Here is a 22,895-nt window from a genome sequence, read left to right on the forward strand (position 1 = left end):
TTTAATGTGAAATCTTCCAAACTTATACTATAAAGATGTAAAGATGTCTTACTCTAACATCTTGTGCTCTCGTAAAATGGAAAGTTTCATAGATTTCTGTTTGTCTTCTGAATAAACATATTTAAGCAATGTATCTAAAGAAAGTTAAAATAAAATGTTTAAAGCAAATAAAAGCCACGATACTTTTGCAATGCTGACATTTTAAGCCTTCTGTACTAGTAGTAAACATAAATTTACTTTAAATATTGAAGAAATGAAAATATCCTATGGACATTTGTGTCCATATTCTGTGGACACAAATCATAACCCATAGTCTAAGAACCAGTTTAAGAAATTTGTGAAGGTACCAGGGTGGATAAAAATCTATGATTTTTTCAAAAAAATCAGATTTTTTTTTGATTTAAATAGGATTTTTTTTATTTAAATAGGATTTTTTTGATTTTTATCGAATTTATTTTAATAAAAAACTTTTGGGGTAAAAATCTATCTTAAGATAGTTTTCTATTTAAGTTACATAATTATTATTTTTTTTTAAATTTGATTTATATGCTGCCCTTCTCCGGAGACTCAGGGCAGCTTACAATGCGTTAAGCAATAGCCTTCATCCTTTTTGTATATTTATACAAAGTCAGCTTATTGCCCCCACAGTGGGTCCTCAATTTACCTACCTTAGAAAGGATGGAAGGCTGAGTCAACCTTGAGCCTGGCGAGATTCGAACCTGCAGTAATTGCAGGCAGCTGGTCTTAATAACAGGGTGCTTTAGACCACTGTACTACCAAGGCTCCTTTAGTTTATTCAGCATGAAATGGAGCTTAGTTATGTAGTATGAGGCTGTATATTCTGCAACCCTGGGACTATCGGTGAGTCAACAGTGAGTCAAAGGAGTAGCAGAGATGACAGTTGCTCTTTAAAAATTATGATTTAAATCGAGTTGATTTAAATCAAGCCTTTTTACTAGTGATTTAAATCATGATTTAAATTGTGATTTAAATCAACTCGATTTAAATCAAATCCACCCTGGAAGGTACATAAGGATATCCCAGAAAAGGCTTGAACAAAAGCAATAATATCACCAAAAGGACTGTGGGCTACCACTTTTTTTATTCCCCAGTCTCTTATCCTAGTGCAGTGATGGCTAACCTTTTCCGTCCTGAGTGCCCAATGCATGCACTAACCCCCAAAATGTAATCCATGTCCCCCATGCATGGACAACAGAGACCCAATGATCACTGGCCGGTGGGAGGCATGCGCACATGCGCGGCAGAGCATTGTTCTAAGCTTGTCGCTATTTTGTATAGATCTAGCCATAGCCTTACCTGTACTAACATGCACACAGCTGTGTGGATTATCAGAAGCAACAAACCCATATTCTAAAAGTAGTCGCTGGTTGTCATGAGGGCCGTAAGAAATGTATACTTCTTTGTATTTCTGATAGCCCAGATGTGTTTTTATTTCATAACATTTTGTATTTTCATTAAACGAAGCTTTCACCTGAGTATGAGAAAAATGTAAGTTCAAGAGAAATACATCAATACATTCTCATTGCTGAACACATGATTCTTGGATCAAACCCTACACTTCTAAAGGCACTGGGCCTGTTAGGCCCACAAAATAAATACAATGGGGGGAATTAAATGTATTTACCGATAAGGCTGGAAGGGATCATTCTATGTTAATTATGTCAATTACACAATAGCTTGAAGCTTTCTTTCTCTTTCTATACTTGAACAAGAATGCTATATAGATAGTCCTTGACTTACAACCATTTTTTTAGTGTCTGAACTTACAACGGCACTGAGAAAAATGACTTATGACGGTTTTTCACACTGAAGAAACATGTGATAAAAATTCAAGTGCTTGGCAACTGGCATGTATTTATGAAAGTTTCATTGTTCCGGGGTCATGTGATCACCATTTGTAACCATCCTAGCCAGCTTCTGACAGGCAAAGTCCATGCAGGAAACCAGATTCACTTAACAACGGCTGTGGTTTGCTTAGCAAATGTGGCAACAAAGGCTGTAAAATGGGAACAACTCATTTGAAAACTAACTTGCTTAACAATGAAAATTTGGGGCTCAATTGTGATCATAAGTCAAGAACTACCTGTAATCAGAGTTTTAACTGGAGTACCAATTAAGAAACTATCTGTATATTCTGATCTACAGTATACGTTTGATGTGGTTTTTTTAAGTTTTAAGATTAAAGTGTGTGTGTGTGTGTGTGTGTGTGTGTGTGTGTGTGTGTATTTCCATCGAGACACTTGGTCTACCCCAGCATGTGGGAGGGAGCATACTGCATCCCTTTTGCCTTTCAGCTCCAATCCAGGAGCCCTCAAGCAGTCACATTCACGACAAACCATTTTATACCAAATTTATATTTACATACACATACACAAACAGACACACATATGGCTTCCTTTTTTCTTCTTTCTTTCTATAATTAATAAAATTAATATCACCATTATTATCATCTTACCTGGGCCTTTGGATTGTGATTTAGCAGATCCAGAAACGGAGCTAGAGCATAAATATCTGGCTCTCTAGAAAAACAGTCTTTCTGTGAATGTTTCATAAACACTGTTCTTGTATTTATAGTGCACCAGGCCCACTGGAAGGCACTGAAGTTAAAAATAATCTCCACATTTTCAGGAAATAAAGGCTGCAAAGAAGAGAAGAATTGCTTTGAAGAAGCAAAAAGGTCCTGGATCAATGATCGTTGCTCAAGAGCCTTTCTTCTCAAGGGCTCAGGGAAAAGGTTCAGTGTTTCTTGCTCCAAATAAACAGGACAGGTATATGTTTTAGGTAAGAGATCCAGGTATGGTTTCCACACAGATTTCCTATGGAACCATTTCTCTGCTATTAAAAATGAACATAATGCTATCAAGGGAGAAATTGGAGGCTTCCATCTATTGAAAAGGCAAAGGAAAACATAGTAACCACGTTTTGATAATCACAGTTTTTAATCAAATTTCTGAGTTTTAGCATCATACATGAAGTAAAATCAGAAAGCTCTCATCCACACAGTATGAAATTGAAAGAAGGAAGAACAGCTTGATAGATTAAATGAACAGAACATTGGGGCCAATGGTCTAATCCTACAGCACCCAACCAGAGGTGCATGGAGTGCCATAAGCCATAAGTTTAACAGATCACCCCCCCAACTGAACTTCTTCAATAATTAAGTAGATTGTCTCATAGTGGAAGTAATGCATACTCTTTTAGACACTTAAGAGTCTTAGTAAAGACTCTTTCAGGTTGAGCTCCATTCCTGGTGATTTAATGGACATAACAGCAGAATTTTTTGAGCAATAGCATGGATATTGTTAGCATCCCCAACTATCCCTATTTCAAAGCAGATCAAGTACTAACCTTACTTTTTACTTGAGCAAATGCTATAGTATTTAGATGGTAAGTCAATTAAACATTGCATCTTCAAGCCACTATTGACTCCTGGTAAATGTCTAGGCTAGTCCCTACAGTTTTCTTGTTCATAATGTTCAGAGGTTTGCCACTGCCTGCTTTCTAGTGCTAAGAAAGAATAAATAGTTGCACAACTAGTTTCATGCCTAAAGTGGGACTAGACTCTCCTGGTTTATAACCGGATGTCCTATCACTACACCAACCTCACCATTTAATTTTTTTTTTTTCGGTCTTGAATTTCACACTATTTGCCTTCATTGGATGATTCTGCACTGTCTATTTTGACAGAAAAAGAAAAAATGTCCATATCCATTGTTGTCATACTTGTATCAATTTACCCACTTCTATCACATTCTGCTTATTCATCATTCTTCTAATCTAGAAAGCAATTAACACTGTAACCTTGTCTGCCATAAATGTTTAACCATGTCAGTATATTTTCCTGCATCTTTTTTAACTATACCAAGTAGAAGTTAGAGTAGTTCAATTTTCTTAGTGACCATTTTCATTCTACTTATTACATCATTTGACTTTCTTACATAAATATCATTTTAGTGCCTTGAAACACTGCTCACTATTGATAACATTATCACAATGAATGCCTGAAGCATGGGAAAGATAGTCTCTGATGTTGCATACAAAGTGTTAGGCCCTAATTTTGAGGAAATGTGGGAATAGAATTCTGTGCAGGGTTTATTTCTATATATAGTACAAAGTACAACATATAGTACAAACAGTTCCTGAACAACAGACACAAAGCTTACATACAACAATATTCACAGATGGGAACAGAGAGATCTCAGCCTCCCAGAACATTCTGCCTCTGACTTTAGAAGGTCATTCTTAAACAAAGGAAATACATAAACAGATTCTGATGTAAAATAGCTATGCTGTCATTCATCAAAAGACACAATTCTATCATTTGAGAAATGGAACTTTTATTTAATCACATGTACCAAGGCTTTTCATAGCAAAATATATGCTGATCAGCTCAAAAATGCAAACATGTCTCTTATCATCCAGCAACTACTATGCAAATGCCCATTTTTAACAAAGAGTTTGGATTGTCTATAATCTGCTTTTTCTGACTTCAGAGTTTACAATTCCTCACTTGCAAGGGGATTTATGGGTGCATGATATCCATGCAAAGAGATTACTAAATCAAGATAATGCTTTATTATAATCACAATAAATATGGCAAGAATTTTATTTGTTTTGAAGAAACACATGCAACTTATCTGGAAAAAGTTCTCTTACTTTATCCTTCTAAATCAATCACTAAACTAATTCTGATTTCCCAAATATTCTCTAATTTTTTAAAATTATGAAGCTTAATTAATGGCATCAATTCTAACAGAAATGCACACTGTGCATAATTCCCCAATCGCACAACTTTGTTCAAAGTAATGGAAATGTTCAGATTAGAAAGTATAAATTTAAATGATAAGAGCTATTGAAATGTCAGTGTGCAAATTTGAGGATTTTATTAAGTGGTGACCAACTTACTTTAAAATGTATTCTCTGAGGTAACTGTTAAGCACAGTATTGGAAGTAAGCAAGCACTTTTCAGGCAAAGAAATAATCAGCTCTTCAGCCTATGAAATGTTAAAAAAACAGAATGAATATACTGAAAAAGTACTCAAATCATATTTTATTATGCACTAAAGTAAAAAAAAAAAGAATACCCTGGCTATAGCCAACCAAGGCCCTTTGCAATTAATTAATTGCCACTTTTAAAATAAACAGATTTTCAAAAGGTTGCACATCAATTGCAGATGAAGCACAAATAAGGATCAGGTCATCTTATCTTTGATGATCCCTTGGAAACTCACTTTGGAAGCAATCCTAATCCCCACCAAAAACAGGCTAAGGAGATTTAAGACAGAAGAGCCTTGGTAGTACAGTGGTTTAAAGCACCCTGTTATTAACACAGCTGCCTGCAATTACTGCAGGTTCAAATCTTACCAGGCTCAAGGTTGACTCAGCCTTCCATCCTTTCTAAGGTAGGTTAAATGAGGACCCAGTTTGTGGGGGCAATAAGCTGACTTTGTATAAATATACAAAAGTATGAAGGCTATTGCTTAACGCATTGTAAGCCGCCCTGAGTCTCCGGAGAAGGGCGCCATATAAATCAAATTTTTAAAAAAAGAGTGCCATTCCTTGGCAGAAGCTCTAACAGTGTAATAAACTTGATAATCCTGTGAGAAACTCTACAAGTGTGCATTTATTACTATAACTAACTCTCAAAAGTGAATTATGTACCCAGATTGTACTGCTAACCTATCATTACATTCAGAAACATGAATTTTGCAACGAGAATAAAGTGCTTCACAAGCACACCTTCTGTTCTTGTAAATAAGTTGATGGACACAGCAAGGTATAGGTACAATGAAGTTCAGTTTACAACAGCACTGGGGATATTTTAAAAACTGCTGGGTCTACTTAAAACACTAAACCGAAATTCTATAATATTAAACAAAAGCTATCTTTAACCTGGTGTTGTCCAAATATGTTGGATTAAAGAATCTTCATCCTATCATCTGTCAATCACAGGAAATCCCAAACCAACCTGGCTTTGGAAAGGTAACTACAATCACTAAATCCAGCCCTCCCATAGGCTCTGGAGTCCCTGCTCATAAACCCTTCATCAAAACCTAGATACTAGCCTAATCCACTAGTATTGGTTAAATATAATTTATAAATCCAGCATAAAGTCACAAGGAAAATCTAAATAATACACATTACATGAAAAAACAGGATAATATAATTCCTTATTATGGTTCATAGTTTCATCTGTTTATTCATAGGAATACTCACAAACCTGAAGCGTTTTTGTGGTCATCAATCCCCTTCCTGTTTCTAGAAAACATAGGAGGGAGAGGAAGATGCAATTAGGTATACTATATTGGTTTCTTAGACAGTTATAAGACTACTTAACATGAAAAATATAGAGTAACGAATATAGAAATCATTTAAGTCAAAACTTTTTTAAAATTTTGCAACCCCTTTTGGAAGCTTGAGAGGAAGTACTGTTGTAGTCCCACCAGCAATACAATTATGTTGTCAATTTACGATCTTCATCATGGTATATATAATTATTTTCAATCTAACTCAACAAAATTCAGCATGAATACAAATCCAAGGGCAGAAATCAAGTATGGGACTGATCTTAAGCATTTTTTTGTATAGATTCAAGGATTGAGAAGATTATGTAAATTCACAAATGAGAACTTTACAACTGCAAGCTAAGAATTTTGGTGTCAGCTTTGGAAGCCATATTAACACCGGAAGCTTCCACGCTGCCACCTTCTTGTGCTTGGGAAATTAGGAAATTGGGAAATTAGGGAAATTAGGAGGGGGGATTTAGTAGAGGGAATGTAGTTAGACATAATAGCATTCTTCTTTTCGGTCAAGGTCATGGTGTTCCTGCATCTGGAGGAGGAGTGGTTGAACTTGAAGCTCAAGTTGGGCCGGATGGTGATTGGACCATGTGATGGACTGACGGGTGCAGGAGCTAGATTTGAGGTTTTGATTTACTGAGGAAAAACCTGGAACTCACAGATTCGGATTTTCCCAGATGTACCAGTATACTTACTCTAAAAAATGGAAGTTTGAGAAAATGCTTGTCTCAGAGTTTTTAACTGGAGTTGGGATTTTCTGGAACTCTGACATTTCATTTTAAATAGGCTACTTATTGCTGGGGCAAAATTGCTCCCCTGAGAAATTTTCTAGGAAAAGGAAACTGAGATAAGAACTGGCCTGTCTGCATTAAAGCAACAGCCTTACAGAGCCAAGAGCAGACTGCTTTTGTGAATGATTAATCCCTTTCACCTTCCTTGCTTTTAATAGGAAAAAAAATGAACTAAATCCAGGGATTTTTATTTATTTATTTTATTTATTTGTTTAAATTTCTATACCGCCCTTCTCCAAATAGGACTCAGGGCGGTGCACAGCCTAAGTAAAAACAAAGCATACAAAATTTAAAAAACAGTATTAAAATAATTAGATATTCTGGCCGTAAATTAAAACAACCCAATTTAAAACCAATTTAAAATTTAGCTCAAGCCAGCCCAGCTAGTTGAAATAAATAAGTTTTCAGGGCCCGACGAAAAATCCGGAGGTCTGTTATTATACGTAACTCCGGGGGAAGGTTATTCCAGAGGGTGGGCGCCGTCACAGAGAAGGCTCTCCCCCTGGGGGTCGCCAGCCGACATTGTCTGGCGGACGGCACCCTGAGGAGGCCCACTCTGTGCGAGCGTACTGGCCGGTGGGAGGCTATTGGTGGCAGTAGGCGGTCTCGTAAGTACCCCGGCCCTAAGCCATGGAGCGCTTTAAAGGTGGTCACCAACACCTTGAAGCGCACCCGGAAGACTACCGGGAGCCAGTGCAGCTCGCGCAGGAGAGGTGTCACATGGGAGCGCCTCGTCGCCCCCATAATCCCCCGCGCGGCCGCATTCTGGACCAGCTGGAGCCTCCGGGTGCACCCCAGGGGGAGCCCCATGTAGAGAGCGTTGCAGTAGTCCAGGCGGGAAGTGACTAGTGCCTGAGTGACTGTGCGTAGAGAGTCCCGATCTAGAAAGGGGCGCAACTGGCATATCAGGCGAACCTGATAAAAAGCCCCCCTGGCCACGGCCGTCAAATGGTCTTCTAAAGACAGCCGTGCGTCCAGGAGGACGCCCAAGTTGCGAGCCCTCTCCGTGGGGGCGAGTGATTCGCCCCCAATAGCCAGCGATGGCGTCAGCTGGCTATATCGGGACGCTGGAAGCCACAGCCACTCGGTCTTGGAGGGGTTGAGTCGGAGCCTGTTTCTCCCCATCCAGGCCCGCACGGCCTCCAGGCACTGGGACATCACTTCAAGGGCATCATTGGGGTGGCCTAGGGTGGAGATGTACAGCTGGGTGTCATCAGCGTACTGATGGAACTCCACCCCGAAGCCACGGATGATCTCACCCAGTGGCTTTACATAAATGTTGAACAGAAGGGGCGAGAGGACCGACCCTTGTGGCACCCCACAAGCAAGGTGCCTCGGGGTCGACCGCTGCCCCCCCGTCAACACAGATTGCGACCGGTCAGAGAGGTAGGAGGAGAACCACCGCAGAACGGTGCCCCCCACCCCCAACCCCGCCAACCGGTGCAACATGATACCATGGTCGATGGTATCAAAAGCCGCTGAGAGGTCTAACAGGACCAGGATAGAGGAGCAACCCCTATCCCGAGCCCTCCAGAGATCATCCACCAACGCGACCAATGCCGTTTCCGTGCTGTGCCCAGGTCGGAAGCCGGACTGGAGCGGGTCTAGATAGACAGTTTCATCCAGGTACCGGGGAAGCTGTTGTGCTACCACACTCTCAACAACCTTCGCAACAAAGCGAAGGTTGGAGACTGGACGATAGTTAGCCAAAACAGCCGGATCCAGAGAGGGCTTCTTGAGGAGGGGCCTCACAACCGCTTCTTTCAAAGCGGCCGGCAGGACCCCCTCACTCAAAGAAGCGTTAACAATCTTCTGGAGCCAGCCTCGTGTCACCTCCCGGGAAGCCAGTACCAACCAGGAGGGACACGGGTCCAATAAACATGTGGTCGCATTCAGCCGTCCCAGGACCCTGTCCATGTCCTCGGGAGCCACAGGATCGAACTCCCCCCAGATAACACTCTCAAGACCTGCCTCAGTCATCCCATCCGGACATACCCAGTCAGAGGCCAGCCCTTCCCGAATCTGAGCGATTTTATCATACAGATACTGCACAAAGTCCTCAGCTCGGCCCTGCAAGGGGTCATCCCGCGCTTCCAGATGGAGGAGGGAGCGGGTCACCCTAAACAGGGCGGCCGGGCGATTATCTGATGACGCGATAAGAGCGGCAAAATAGCTAGATTTTGCCGCTTTTATTGCCACTAGGTAGGTCTTAATATGAGACCTCACCAGTGTTCGGTCGGATTCGGAGCGGCTGGTCCTCCAACTACTCTCCAGGCGTCTTTTCTGGCGCTTCATCTCCCTAAGCTCCTCGGAGAACCAAGGAGCTAGGTGAGTTCGGTGCCGGGTCAGAGGCCGCAAAGGCACGACACGGTCCAAGGCCCCGGCAGCCGCACTATCCCAGGCAGCCACCAGGTCCTCAGCCGAGTCGTGAGTCATAGTCTCAGGAAATGGCCCAAGCTCCATCTGGAACCTATCAGGGTCCATCAGGCGCCTGGGGCGGAACCACCTGGTCGGTCCCGCCTCCCTGCGGCGGGGTGCAGCGGTTAGAAAGTCCAGTCGAAGGAGCGAGTGGTCAGACCATGACAAGGGTTCGATGACTATATCCCCTGTATCAAGGCCACTCGACCACTGACCAGAGACAAAAACTAAGTCCAGAGTGTGTCCACCCATGTGAGTGGGGTCATGAATTAACTGAGTAAGGTCCATGGCCGTCATGGAAGCCATGAACTCCCGAGCCACCTCAAACGTTTCGCCGACAGATGGCAGGTTGAAATCCCCCATGACTAGAAGTCTGGGGGTACCAACCGCCACCTCAGCTATGACGTTGAGCAGCTCAAGCAGGGCCGTTGCCACGCGGCAGGGAGCCAGGTACGTGATCAACAAGCCCATCTGTACTCCACGACCCCATCTCACAAAAAGGGACTCACATCCGGCTATCTGTGGAACAGTGGTCTCCCTCGGATCAAGACTTTCCTTTATAATAACCGCCACCCCCCCACCCCTGCCCTGAGCTCTCGGCTGATGGAATGCTCGGAAACCTGGTGGGCACATATCCACGAGGGGAACCCCCCCCTCATGGCCCAACCAGGTCTCCGTAATACCTGCCAGGTCCGCTCCCCCCTCCTGAATAAGATCGCAAATGAGGGGGGCTTTATTTACCACGGACCTGGCATTGCACGACAGCAGCCGAAGGCTCGGGCCCTGAGAGTCTGAACAGCCTGGGATACGAGAAGGGCTATGGGGACCGGGGCGCGCCACCGCTCGAAGATAGCGAGTGCGCGCCCCCACCACATGATGCGGCCCCCTGCTCCCGCCGTATCTGCCCCTCCCACTCAACACATTGATAGAAAAGCCCTCGACAGAATGGACTCTAATGTCCCCCTTACCCCCGGAATCTGCACCCTCCGTGGCCCCACTAACAGCTGGGCCGGACCCCTCCCCCCGTGGGTTAACCCCCAAACCCACACAACCCTCCCACCCCTTAAAATCCCTTAAAAATCTATCAAAAAGTTTCCCTAAAAAACCCCTCAATCCCCTTTTTGCAGCATGCCACCTCTCGGGGTGCCAAAGCCCGTCATAAAGGTAGGCCCTTGATAAAGTAGAGGGCCACACCTGCGAGAGGGGGGAGTCTCGCAGAATAAGAAGTTCTGTTGGTGAATACATCTAATCAATCAGTTAATTAATTAAGCTGGGGGAAGTCCACGGCCTGGGGGTAATCCAGATAGTCCAAGGTCTGGGGAGGGACATTCAGTCAATTCCAAGTCAATAAGTTTATTCTTTTGTCACTGTTCTTCAGAGACTGCAGGAGTTAAAACAAGAACTTGCTACTTTGTTCAGCACTGGAAATGATACTGTTTCTGCTAAGATCCCTAATGAATGTGAAGTGCATTCTGAATTAGCTGGCAATCCAAATAATGATATGAATTCCTGCTCACATATCTCCTCTGATCAATCTCTCCTTTACCAGCCTGGATCTGCCTGGAGTGCACATCCACTCAAATGAGTCTCTCCACTCTTATTAAACAATACTCTCTTAAGTTTCCTAATGAATATTATGTGGAACCAAGTGCACAAATCAAGAAAATTCAACCTGATACCTCTGTCCCCCCACAAGATGATGTAAAACTTTGCAAAACAAACATACATTAACATCCCATCCAGGTCAGAAGAAAGATGGGTCTTTAGGGGGTATTAATATCCCATTATTGCACATTGAAAATGTGTCCATCTTTAAATGTACCCAATTATAAGGGGCCTGGTGGCTCAGCAGACTAAAAGCATTGTGATTAACACCAGCTGTTTGCAATTACTGTAAGTTCGAATCTCACCAGGCTCAAGGTTGACTCAGCCTTCCATCCTTTCTAAGGTAGGCTAAATGAGGACCCAGTTTGTGGGGGTAATAAGCTGACTTTGTATAAATATACAAAAGTATGAAGGCTATTGCTTAACGCATTGTAAGCCGCCCTGAGTCTCCGGAGAAGGCGGCATATAAATCAAATTTTAAAAAAATAAAAAAAAATTAGTAATAGTAGTCTCTAACCCAACTAATTCAGTTACATTTTTGTGATAAATATCTATTTTCTACTTAAATAACTATATTAACTCTATTCCTTATAACTCAGGAATCCTAGAGTGAAAGAAAAAAGTAATCATTTGAAACTAAAGAAACCATTACTTATTAATATCACTTGTTAATAAGTGTATGTGGCTTCACATTGGGATAAAAAGTTATCACATTTTTTGCAAACTTTCACTAGTCAAAACTTCTAGAAAAGTTATTAGAACATTACCTGAAAACACTGCTGGATTTAAATTATTATTCTTGTAGCCTTTTTCTTTCAACCACTTCTTAAGAAGTATATATTCAGTTTTATAACTCAAATTTACTAAATAGGAAAGAAAATAATCACATATAAAGTATCATATAAAGTATCTATGTTGATTCACAATATTATTTCACAACAATATATTGCTTCATACAAATCACACTACAAAACAAAAATGATGAAAACAAGGCCAAACTGAGGGGTTTTTGTTAAAAAATACATTTTGTATTAATATATCACTGATCTAAGAGTACCATATAAAGTTACAAACTATAAAATTAGCTATGCTAAAGGCAATCCAACATCAATGCAACAAAACAAATATCTAATAGAAATGGGATATGATTTAAGGATAAATAAAATTAAAATCATTTAAATTTTATAGGAGCAATCCTGTAGAAATCATTAATAGAAAACCAAAATATGTGTGTTTGTATGTTAATAAGAGCCAGTTTGGATGAATGGTTAAGGTGCTGGCTTAGAAACCAAGAAACTCTGAATTCTAGTCCTGCCTTAGACATGAAAGCCAGCTGGGTGATTCTGGGCTAGTTATGCTCTCTTAGCCCAGCCCAACTCATAGGTTTGTTGTGGGAAAAATAGGAAGACGAAGGAGTATTATGTTCACTGCCTTATATTAAAGGCAGGATAAAAATCAAATACATACACACATGTATACATACATAAGTAAATAAAATGGTTAATCATTTTACCACCACTTGAAGAAAAAGCTATAGATTGTTTTCTGTGTCTCTTTCGGTAAGTTCGACCTCTGCCTTTCTTCATTTTAAAATTATTTGAAAATTTGTACAGAAACTGAAAATAGAAAAGCAAACTGAGTTCAATTATTTCAATTACAGAAATATGTCATGCCCCATTTTTACAAATATGTCAATAAGAAATTTGCATTTAGTATATTCATATGTGTATACCATATTTAACATTTGAAAAATCAAAAATGCGAAAGAATAAGAACCAAAATATATCCAACATATTTTGACAGCCACAAAATGTCAGCCAGGCATATGATTGCTGGTGAGGATAGGTTTCTAGGGAACAGCATCAGAAGTGCTCTAAATCTTCAATATGTCTGTGGATCCTCAATCTGTTTAACCACTGAAGAAAGCATTTTGCCAGCTTTGGCTTAAGTTTGCTGTAAAATAGGGTAAAACCTACGGTACTGCAAGTATCTTCTAAACAATTCCTGGAATCCTTTAATCACATCTGCCAAGAGCTGCATAGCTTTTTATACTATTAAATGTTATTTATGGAATGAGTTTAAACAGCAGGAATTATCGAAAATATAAATCTTCACTTAAATCAGACTATATTAAGATTCGCGTTTGGCTAACCACAATTCCAAATGGGCTCAAAGAGGCTTTTCACTCAATGAATCTATGGAGCATTATAATCTCGTCAGGAATAAACCATCCAAAAATGGGTAGAAAGAATTATTGAGTATAAGAATTAGGAACGGGCTGCAAGATACTATTTCCTCGCTTCCTTCAAGCCTCCTTCAGCCAATTCGCCCTTCAATATTCCCAACCTGCAGGCACGTTTTTCCTTTCCAACTTCAGCTACGTTGCACTTTCAAACCCAGAAGTCACCAGGCTTTACACAGACTGCAAGAAAGCGGAAAAGGCGGTCCTCAGCCAATTGCCTATTGAGAGAAAAGCAAGTTGGTCGGAAGGTAGGTTTCCCATTGGGTGGAGAGCTCGCTCCTCTTCTCACGTTGTTCTGGCAAGAACTTGCTGCCGCTTTTCGTGTGACTGAGAAAGGTAGGGGGGAATTGTGGCTAAATTTTTTTTAAATGCTTGCTTTTCACTCCCTTCCCTTCTCCGCCTCAACCCGCCGCAGAATTTTATTCTCCAACGCGTATTTCAACCTGCGTAGATCCTTGCTTTTAAAGAATTCAGAATTCACAAACAGCTGAGAATCGTTTTGCAGAGGGTAGTAGATGGAAAACCTGGTATGCTATAATTGTAGTAGGTAGAAGTTTTAAAATCTGGTATACCATAATTCTGATATGTGGTTGGTTTTCAAAATCTTCTAATATCTGCTCGAGGATTCCGACTGTTTTATTCTTTATGCACTCTTGGTAATTGAAGAAATGGATAAAAGGGGAGGAGTGCTTATAGATTATATAACCTTGCATTCCAGGTAAGTGGAGAGCTTTCCTTGGTGATTGGAGCATGTATCGAATGTTTTTATGTATGGGTTTTTATAAATTTCCAACCTTCAGGACTTCTTTATTATTCTGAATTCCTCGTTGTCTTGTGTGACTTCAATTTGGCTGGGTAGTGTTTATAAAACATGTGTTTTAATGCTGAACACGTTAAATGAGTTCATTCAATCGAATTGCACGATCATCATGGAAAAAATATTATGTGGTCGCTAGGAGTCAAAAATGATTTGTTAGCACATACTGTGATCAAAATGTTAAGTAATCCTAAAAAATGTATTGCTAAATTTTAATTTATTCTCGACAATCCAGTCCCCACAGGTTGAAAGTTGTATTCTATCATAGTCTGCCTTTTAATATTTTTAGTGAATAGTTTCAGAGGTAGTTTTTACTTTAGGTTTTTTTTAATCCCACCTTTATTGTTTTTACAAATAATTCAAAATGCTACTTGAGCCTTCCCCCTCCCCACAACAGCAATCCTGTGAGGTGAGTTGGGTTGAAAGTGTGTAACTGGCTCAAAGTTATTAGCTGGCTTTCACATGTAAGCAGACTAGAACTCACTGTCTCCTGGTTTCACACCTGCTGTCTTAACCACTAGACCTGCGAACCTATAGCACGTGTGCCAGAGGTGGCATGAAGCACCCTCTCTGATGGCACACAAGCCATCGCCCCAGTTCAGCTCTGCCATGCATGTGCACATGCCTCCTGCCGGCCAGTTGATCTTTGGGTCTCTGCCATGCATATGTGGGGGTGGGGCGCATGTGAGGGTCATGTGTATGCACGGTGGCAGGATGTGTGCAGGGGGCACGTGCGCATGCGTAGGGGCAGGGCGTGTGCAGCAGGCCTGCATATAGATGCATGGGGGGGCTGGCCACATGCAGGGAAGTGCGCGCACATTGCATTTTGGGGGTTTCCGCGTAGGGGTGCAGGCTTTGGGCACTCAGTCCGGAAAAGGTTAGCCATCACTGCACTAGACCAAAGTGGCTCTGTAATTGAAACAAATTCGCTCAGCTATAATAATATTCAAGTTTTATATTGTGCACCTAGACTGTCCTAGAATACATTTAAAACATATTACATTAAAAGTATAGTCCTGATTATTTCTACAGTTGTCTACCCCACACCCCAGTACTATCAGGCTGAGTTTGAACTAGAAGCGTGGCATTGAATATTAATGTTCAAAAACTATAGTCAGTAAAAAAAAAAAAGCAAATTAAATCACTTAAGATTTTTTAGAAAGACTTTGATTTGTTAAGTGTTGTTTTCTATTGATACATTTTGGCATTTAATTATAGGGAAAATGTCTAGTACACGAGTAGCTGTGGTAACTGGATCCAACAAAGGCATTGGTCTGGCTATTGTGAGAGCCCTGTGCAACCAGTTCTCGGGGGATGTGTATTTGACAGCCCGGGACCCTGAACGAGGCAAAGCAGCAGTGACACAACTGTCAGGAGAAGGATTAAAACCACTTTTCCACCAACTGGATATTGCTGATCTCAAGAGTATCCAAACCCTCCGTGATTTCCTCAAGGAAAAATATGGAGGATTGGATGTGCTAGTCAACAATGCTGGGATTGCTTTCAAAGGTAATCGAAATGTAAATCACTGAATGTTGACATTGGGTGAACAACAGAACAAAGGGTTTGGGTAAAGCTCTGTAGAGAGTAAAATTGTAGCTAATGTTTTTTGCAGGTCTTTTAGTTTTTTTCTGTTGGGAAGGTGAATGTGTAGCAAAAATATGCTACAAATTTATTATTGGAATTTATGCATTATAAGTAATACTAAGCCATATGATAGGACAAGAAAGACTGAAAAGATGAAATAGATCTCTTCAAGAGAAGAAATAAAAATCAACCAGATTTCCTGGCATTCCCTACTTTTACAAATTAAAACTTTAAATCTATCATTTCTGCTTAAAATGTTTCTGTCCTGTAATATTGTTGGAGAGCAACCATCCCAGATGGGAGAAGGAATCAAGTGACAAATCAGTCTAGACTATATATAAATATAAGAGGGCTAGGTCTGTTCCCCACTTGAATGCCTTAGAGCAGGGGTGTCAAACTCAAGGCCCGGGGGCTGGATTCGGCCCAGGGGGTGCTTAGTTCTGGCTTGCAGGGCCATCCTGGAAACAGTGAAGGACCAGCCCATGGTTCCTCTGCCAGCGAAAACAGAGCTTTGGAGGGCTGTGGGTGCATTCCTGAGCTCCATTTTTGCTGGCAGAGGATTGCAGGAAGCCGTCACAGCTGAAAACAGAGCACGCATGTCCCATTTTTGGCCCACCACCTATCCCTGCTGCTGGGAACGGGCCAAAAATGGGGCACATGGAGGCCAAAAATGGGGCAAGCGGAGGCGACAGTGGCGATGAGCAGTGGTGATCCCCACAGCCTGGAACAACTGATAGCCGGTATTCCAGGAGGCCTATCCAACCGCCAATCAGCTGCTCATGCTAAATCAGGCTGTGCTGAAGCTGACCAGGCTGTTTGCTGTTTGCTGCAAGGAGGCAAATTGCTCGGAGGCAAAGGCCGAAGGGTGGAGGCCAGCAAGTGGGCGGGACTTTGGCAACATTCGCTCTATAAGATGCACAGACATTTCCACCCACTTTATACATAGAATTTTTTATACATAGAAAAATATGCTATATAAAGTATCAGTTATCTTTCAATAGATCTCTGTGTATTTTAGTTTGGTTCCCATTTTTAATGTTGGAATATATAGCCTATATTAGTTTATAGCAGTGGTGGGTTGCTACCGGTTCTCACCGGTTTGCGCAAACCATTAACAAAAATTGGGCCAAGTCCGTAGAACCGGTAGAAATGGCCTGCTGGCCACGCCCCCAAACCGGTTGCCCAGACACTCGCCCCAGCCGCCATGTTTGTCACTGCCATGTTCTTCACGCACGCGCATCCCATTACTTTGAAAGTCGAATGGGATGCGCATGTGTGAAGAACATGGCAACAACGGCAGCAGCTTTTTCTGCTGGTACTTTTTGGAGGCCTAGCTAGGAATCTCAAATACTGATGAGAGTGAACACTGCGTTGTAGTCAGTGGTAGATCAGCCCCTTGCAAACTCTGTCTCTCGAGGAGCCCAGCTGCTCACCAATCGCCAAGTTGCCTGGACTCCTAGTGATGGGATGGGGTCCTTCAGGCATTTAGTTTGGCCGCCTGTTTAGTAGCTCCAGCCACCGGCTACCACACAAATGTTCATTCCTGGCCGTATTTGAGATTCCTAGCTGCAGTTTATTCGTGAGCACCATTAGCCGGGAGAGTTAGGGAGAAAGGCCAATGCTGCTCACAAGCAAACTGCAGATTAGAGGCAGCCAGCAGATCGCTGGCTTGCTTGCTTGGCTGCTTGCCGCCCAGAGCTCGCAGGTAGTGAACGAAACCTCTGCGCATCAAGAGAGAGACAAGACACATAGAGAGGGGGAAAGAGACAGACTAGACACAGAGAGAGAGAGGCAATGAGAGACAGACACACAGAGAGGGGGAAAGAGAGAGACACACACAGAGAGACCAAAAGAGAGAGACGGACACACAGAGAGGGAAAGAAAGAGAGAGACAGACACAGAGAGGGGAAAAGAGAGAGACAGACACACAGAGAGGGAGGGAAAGAGAGACAAGACACAGAGAAATGAGAGAGAGAGAGACAGAAAGAAAGAGATGAGAGAGAAATGAGAAATGAGAAAAAGAGAGAACATGAGAGAGAGGCAGAAGGAATTGTTGTTGTAAACTGGCAAAAAACATAGAAAATCTCAGTTACATGACTGTGTGGGATGTTGTAACTGGTCATAAGTGTGTGTGTTTGTGTGCTTGTATGTGTGTGCATGGCTGTCAAAACTCCAAAAACAGGTCAAGTAGCTCTTGGGAGGTCAGACATAAATTAGAACATTTGTTAAGCAACTGACCATTAAGCGAGGACCACTTGTATTTGATTTGCCTTAAGGGTTCAGAGCTGTATGGAATCTGATTTCCTTTGACCCTTTGGGGGATTGCAAAAGGACCAGATGGAGGAATCCTCGTAGGGGGAACTAGGATTGTGACCACCTAGCCACTCCCACCCAGTCACATGACCGCCAAGCCATGCCCACCCAGTCACATGACCACAAAACCACGCCCACCCAGTCACATGACCACAAAACCACGCCCACAGAACCGGTAGTAAACAATTTAAAACCCACCACTGGTTTATATACCACTATGCATATAACAGCTTGTGAGTTCCAGCAGATAATTGACACTTCAATTTCTAGCACTATTTGCAGCTAGTTTTATGTCTACATTTTTTCCCTTGTCCATCTGGAAGGGTAGTTATTGTACACAAAGCAGAAAATATTTAAAATTGTACCTTAATATAATAAGAAAATCTGTAAACCATCATTTGAAACAGTGGCTTAGCAATTTACTAGAGATTATTTTAAACTATAGTTTTATACTTCATTATAAGTTACAAATGATGGAGGTAAAATGCTTCATGATTCTTTCTTTTTCCACTTGTGTGAAGAAAAGAATAGGTGTAAGCCAAAGTGGGTATTTTTTTTTCAAATCATAGAGATTTATACTGTAATTCTGAATCCTGTCTTAATACTAGTGCAATACTTAAATTAAGTTCTGTTCAATTTTAAATATTTCTAAGAATATCTTCAGGACTGTTGATTTAAAATATCAGTACATCTTTCTCCTAATGATATTTAAGAGTCATATTTCATTACAGTATAATATGCATTTTTGTCTTGCATGCAGATAAAATAGCTGGTTAGGCTCTGCTAAGTATCCACTTCAATTTTTGCCGGCATCATTCCACTCATGTAATATTTAAACTTTTACATCTCTTGTTATACAATGCTTTCCTATTTTCCTATATATTAAGAATCTTACCTTCTGTTTTCTTCCATTTTGAAAAAAAAAAGTTGCAGATACAACCCCATTTGCTGTACAAGCAGAAGTCACACTGAGAACAAACTTCATTGCAACCATGAATGTTTGCACAGAACTGCTGCCACTATTGAAACCCAATGGTAAGCATACACTGGGGGTGGAGTATATTAAAGATTAATCAAGATTTTTGACAAAATGCTAAAAAGAAACACTAACAGAAAAACACATATGATTAACTCTTCCTTAAGTTCAGCTTTTAAATTCCGTAAATGTCCATGTTTAAGTCATGGTTTTTCTAGGAATTTTATATTATAGTTTATATCTCTGATACTAATCTCATTGAAATGAATGGGAATTATTTCCAAGTAAATATGTTTAGCTAGTTGATAAATGAAGACACATGAACAGAAAAGAACCTGACGTAAAGGCTGAGTAAAAACAAAAAAACTATTCAAACCCACCACATTCAGTCCTATGAAATAAATCATTGAACAAATATATTTTGCATCAAACTGTAAATCATAATAATCGTAGATTTTCTTGAAATCATTTCTTAAGGAATGTCCTTAAGGTATTGTACGTTACCACTGTCAGGGTTCCAAGTAATAGATCCATTGCAAGCAAAAACTCCGAAGCAGTTGAATTCCTCAAATAATAGCTTTATTGGAAATATCATATTGTCACATATCTGGTGAAAACCAACTCTGAAGGGCCCCTTGGTTTTCACCTAATTAAAAGTTAGGTTTTTCCCTCCCAACACTGGAGCTCCAAGATGGCTCCAGCCAGGTCAGCTTCAGGGTTGACAGCCACCCAGTACCATTTTTTTAATGGACTTTGAACTGTTTTTAATCAGGTTTATGCTGAATTTTGTTCTGCTTTATAATACTGAATTATTTTTAATCATTTAAATTATTTTATATACATATGACATCTAGGTTAGACAAAAGAGTTTCCATGCATCTGCCTTACAGAAAAATCTCTAGGATTCATTTCAATGGAAATTGAAAACTCCAGTTTATCCTAAACTGGGATGTCAATTTCTATCGAAATGAATCCTGGAGATTTTTTTTCCCTCCAATAATCATTTCCAGGTAATACTTTAGTTAGCTTTCATAGCTTGGTAGGAATAACAGTTACAGGGCAAAACAATCAAGATTTATTGAATTACTGCTCATTACAATTGCCTACAAAATAAACCACTCCATTTGGAAAATTCATTGAGTTCCATTTGCATATAGATGACAACCATTCTCAGTCACACATGCACTTACAGCTGTAGTGATAATCTGAATTCAGTAACCATAAATCTATGCATGTTTACATTTATGTAAGCCTGTTTATTCAGCATTGTTCATTTTCCAGTATTTATTGAAGAAAGATTCTCTCTGTGGCAGCTCTTCACCTATTGAGCATTCCAATATTTCAGGATTTTCAGATCCATAAAGAGCACCACAAGTAAAAAAAAGTTTGCCCCACAATATCTATCTGAAGGATACAAAATGGAATGACAGAGCTAGCTGATTCACTGATAATTGTTGAGAGAATAATGCCTCCTTTTCTTTGTGGGTAAATATTATATTGTTACAAAATGATTTTTTTTTAAAGAAGTAATTTCTTAACCTATGATTTTTATTTTTATTTTTATTGGCATAGGGAGAGTAGTCAATGTATCTAGCGTGCTTTCAATTTCAGCATTGTCCAGATGCAACCAGGATCTGCAGAAGAAATTTCGGAGTGACACAATCACTGAAGAGGAACTAGTGAAACTCATGGAAAAATTTGTGGAAGATTCCAAGAAGGGAGTGCATGAGAAGGAAGGCTGGCCAAGTACTACTTATGGAGTATCTAAAATAGGAGTGACAGTTTTATCAAGAATTCAGGCAAGGCTGTTGAACGAGACAAGAAAAAACGATGGTATTCTCCTGAATGCTTGTTGTCCTGGGTGGGTCAGAACAGATATGGCAGGTCCCAGAGCCACAAAAAGTCCAGATGAGGGAGCTGAGACTCCAGTTTATTTAGCGCTTTTACCTCCTGGTGCTACTGAACCCCATGGCCAATTTGTTAGTGAAAAGAAAGTTCAGAAATGGTAACTCTGCTACTGCATTATGCTTCTGTATATAAGCACTGGAAGTTTTAGATGCTACAAAGATCTTGGCAGTTAAGAAGCAAAAAGAAAATTGGGTTCCTTGGAACCCTGACAGATCTTTGCTACGGGTATATCCTCTAGCAGTTGTCCCAAGCTCCTATGCCATGGAGGTGAGAACCAACATACAGCAGATTGAAGTAAAATGCATCCAGTTGCTTAGTAACATCACTGTTTAATCTTTTGCTGAGGGTGACAATTAGTGTTGTATTTTAGTAACAACCTTAGGGATTCTCACTCTTCTCTAGATTTGGGTAGCTTTTCAATATTGGCTTTTAAGATAATACATTGTAAAGATTTATAAAGCACACATGCATAATCCTTTTTTAGTTAAGATAGCTTTCTGTAATTTATTAATTGTGTCATTTTGAAAACAAATCTTGACTATATAAAACAGTAAATAAAGTTTATGATTAAATAATTTGGCAGCTATTTATGATTCCCATACAAATACATTTTTACCCCATTAATCCCAAACAACTACTGGCAGTGTACTTTTCGAGACTCGATGGGCAATGTATATTTGTTTTTGTTTTTAAAGCAGAGGTAGGGATCTGATTTTCCAGTATATATGAAGTAAAGCTCCCAACAGCAGTATAAGTGTGACAAATAGTGAGGAACTATGAGAATCTGATCCAGCAAAATCTGAAGAGTTGCTGGCCATTCCTGCCTCAAAAGTAGAAAAATTCAAATGTGAAATACAACAATGCACATTGTACAGAAAGTTTAGTATGTATACCTTATCTCCCATCCTTTATATGGATAAAATGCAATAATAACAGGCCAATTTTATGTGATTAAAATATTTCTTCTAAAATTTTGATGTGTTACTTGACATTCAAGAAAAATTATAACAATAGGTATTTATATATTATTCGGTACATACATAGCCAAACACAAAATTTTGAAAACATTAGACAAAAAGAAGGCTTTTCCTTTTTTTTAAGGAAACCTATATGAGTCCAGATAGGTACCCTGTTTCCCCCAAAATAAGATATCCCCTGGTAATAAGCCCAATTGGGCTTTTGAGCACATGGCAATAAGGCCAAGTGCGTATTTCAGGGTTCAAAAAAATATAAGACAGGGTCTTGTTTTCGGGGAAACACAGTATAAAAATGTTAATAGGAGAGAGTTGTTTTTCTTGTTTTAAGTAAATAAAAATATAAAAATGGCATACAAATATAATTCAGATGAATTTGGTCAGTTTATATAAATAATCGTAATCTGGAGAATAGAAAGGTAAGGTATTACATAGAGAGCTGCTTCTTGGATTGTACTGTATGTAACAACTTTATTTGAATCCATAATTTAAAACTGCTAATATATTTACAAAATGTAAGAGGTTTGTGCTTGATAAGCATACCTTGTGCAAGACCCTACATGGAAGTTGCCACCAATGTGATTCAGACTTGTAACCTAAAGTTCCCTCAGTGCAAAAATACTGCTCATTTGTTCCTGCTGAACATGGAAATACAGATAGTTCTTAACCAGCTAGATATTTAAGCCAAATAACCATTCATAAATCCAGAAGAACTGTAATTCTGGCAAGATTGAATGCCTGTCCAACAGTCACTTTAAAGGAAAATTATGAAACATCCCAAGACTTTGCCCCATTGTAAAAGAGTTCTTGAAACATTAACCCACATTTGTTACATTGCCCTTATTATAAAAATGCCTGGTTCCACTTAATAACTCCCAAGCTATCTAGATCCATTTTATTTAGTTGTTACTGTCTGGTTAATGTGAGTTTATTTCATTGAACAT

The 22,895-nt window shown here is 40.2% G+C and overlaps 2 protein-coding genes across 5 annotated transcripts in view; one reads left to right on the plus strand and one right to left on the minus strand.

The window, feature by feature from the left end:
* The window catches only part of SETD4 (SET domain containing 4), a 33,573-nt gene that overhangs the window by 7,906 nt on the left and 2,772 nt on the right, over positions 1 to 22,895 (minus strand). Inside the window, exons 1-8 of one of the 2 annotated variants that reach the window (XM_034440433.3) lie at positions 13,481 to 13,596; positions 12,648 to 12,750; positions 11,902 to 11,997; positions 6,242 to 6,279; positions 4,927 to 5,015; positions 2,477 to 2,906; positions 1,318 to 1,492; positions 53 to 134 (exon numbers count right to left, since the gene is read on the minus strand). In XM_034440433.3, coding sequence (XP_034296324.2) covers positions 53 to 134; positions 1,318 to 1,492; positions 2,477 to 2,906; positions 4,927 to 5,015; positions 6,242 to 6,279; positions 11,902 to 11,997; positions 12,648 to 12,720 — 983 coding nt within the window. In that variant the 5' untranslated portion in view covers positions 12,721 to 12,750; positions 13,481 to 13,596. Of the gene's footprint in view, positions 1 to 52; positions 135 to 1,317; positions 1,493 to 2,476; positions 2,907 to 4,926; positions 5,016 to 6,241; positions 6,280 to 11,901; positions 11,998 to 12,647; positions 12,751 to 13,480; positions 13,597 to 22,895 lie in introns of those variants that run through there. The other variant, XM_034440514.3, reaches the window with a different exon arrangement.
* LOC117679055 (carbonyl reductase [NADPH] 1-like) lies at positions 13,430 to 21,549 on the plus strand. Of its 3 annotated transcripts, none has more exons than XM_034440764.2 (4): positions 13,430 to 13,624; positions 15,412 to 15,702; positions 19,021 to 19,128; positions 20,642 to 21,549. In XM_034440764.2, exons 2-4 carry the CDS (start codon positions 15,417 to 15,419, stop codon positions 21,076 to 21,078), a joined length of 831 nt encoding a protein of 276 aa, XP_034296655.1. In that variant the 5' UTR covers positions 13,430 to 13,624; positions 15,412 to 15,416; the 3' UTR covers positions 21,079 to 21,549. The 3 variants fall into 3 exon arrangements, with proteins under 3 accessions (XP_034296655.1, XP_034296740.1, XP_034296593.1); XM_034440849.3 differs by having other exon boundaries at positions 13,617 to 14,094; XM_034440702.2 differs by having other exon boundaries at positions 13,617 to 13,712.

Source organism: Pantherophis guttatus, chromosome 5 (assembly GCF_059756535.1).
Source record: "Pantherophis guttatus breed Tessera chromosome 5, ASM5975653v1, whole genome shotgun sequence".
In the NCBI taxonomy this organism is placed as follows: Eukaryota; Metazoa; Chordata; class Lepidosauria; order Squamata; family Colubridae; genus Pantherophis; species Pantherophis guttatus.

Excerpts from the sequence above, each read along its gene's own strand:
- LOC117679055 (XM_034440764.2), top strand. The coding sequence starts at position 15,417 with ATGTCTAGTACACGAGTAGCTGTGGTAACTGGATCCAACAAAGGCATT. Across the intron at positions 15,703-19,020 it reads TGCTGGGATTGCTTTCAAAG|TTGCAGATACAACCCCATTT; the intron begins GTAATCGAAATG and ends GAAAAAAAAAAG. Across the intron at positions 19,129-20,641 it reads GCCACTATTGAAACCCAATG|GGAGAGTAGTCAATGTATCT; the intron begins GTAAGCATACAC and ends TTATTGGCATAG.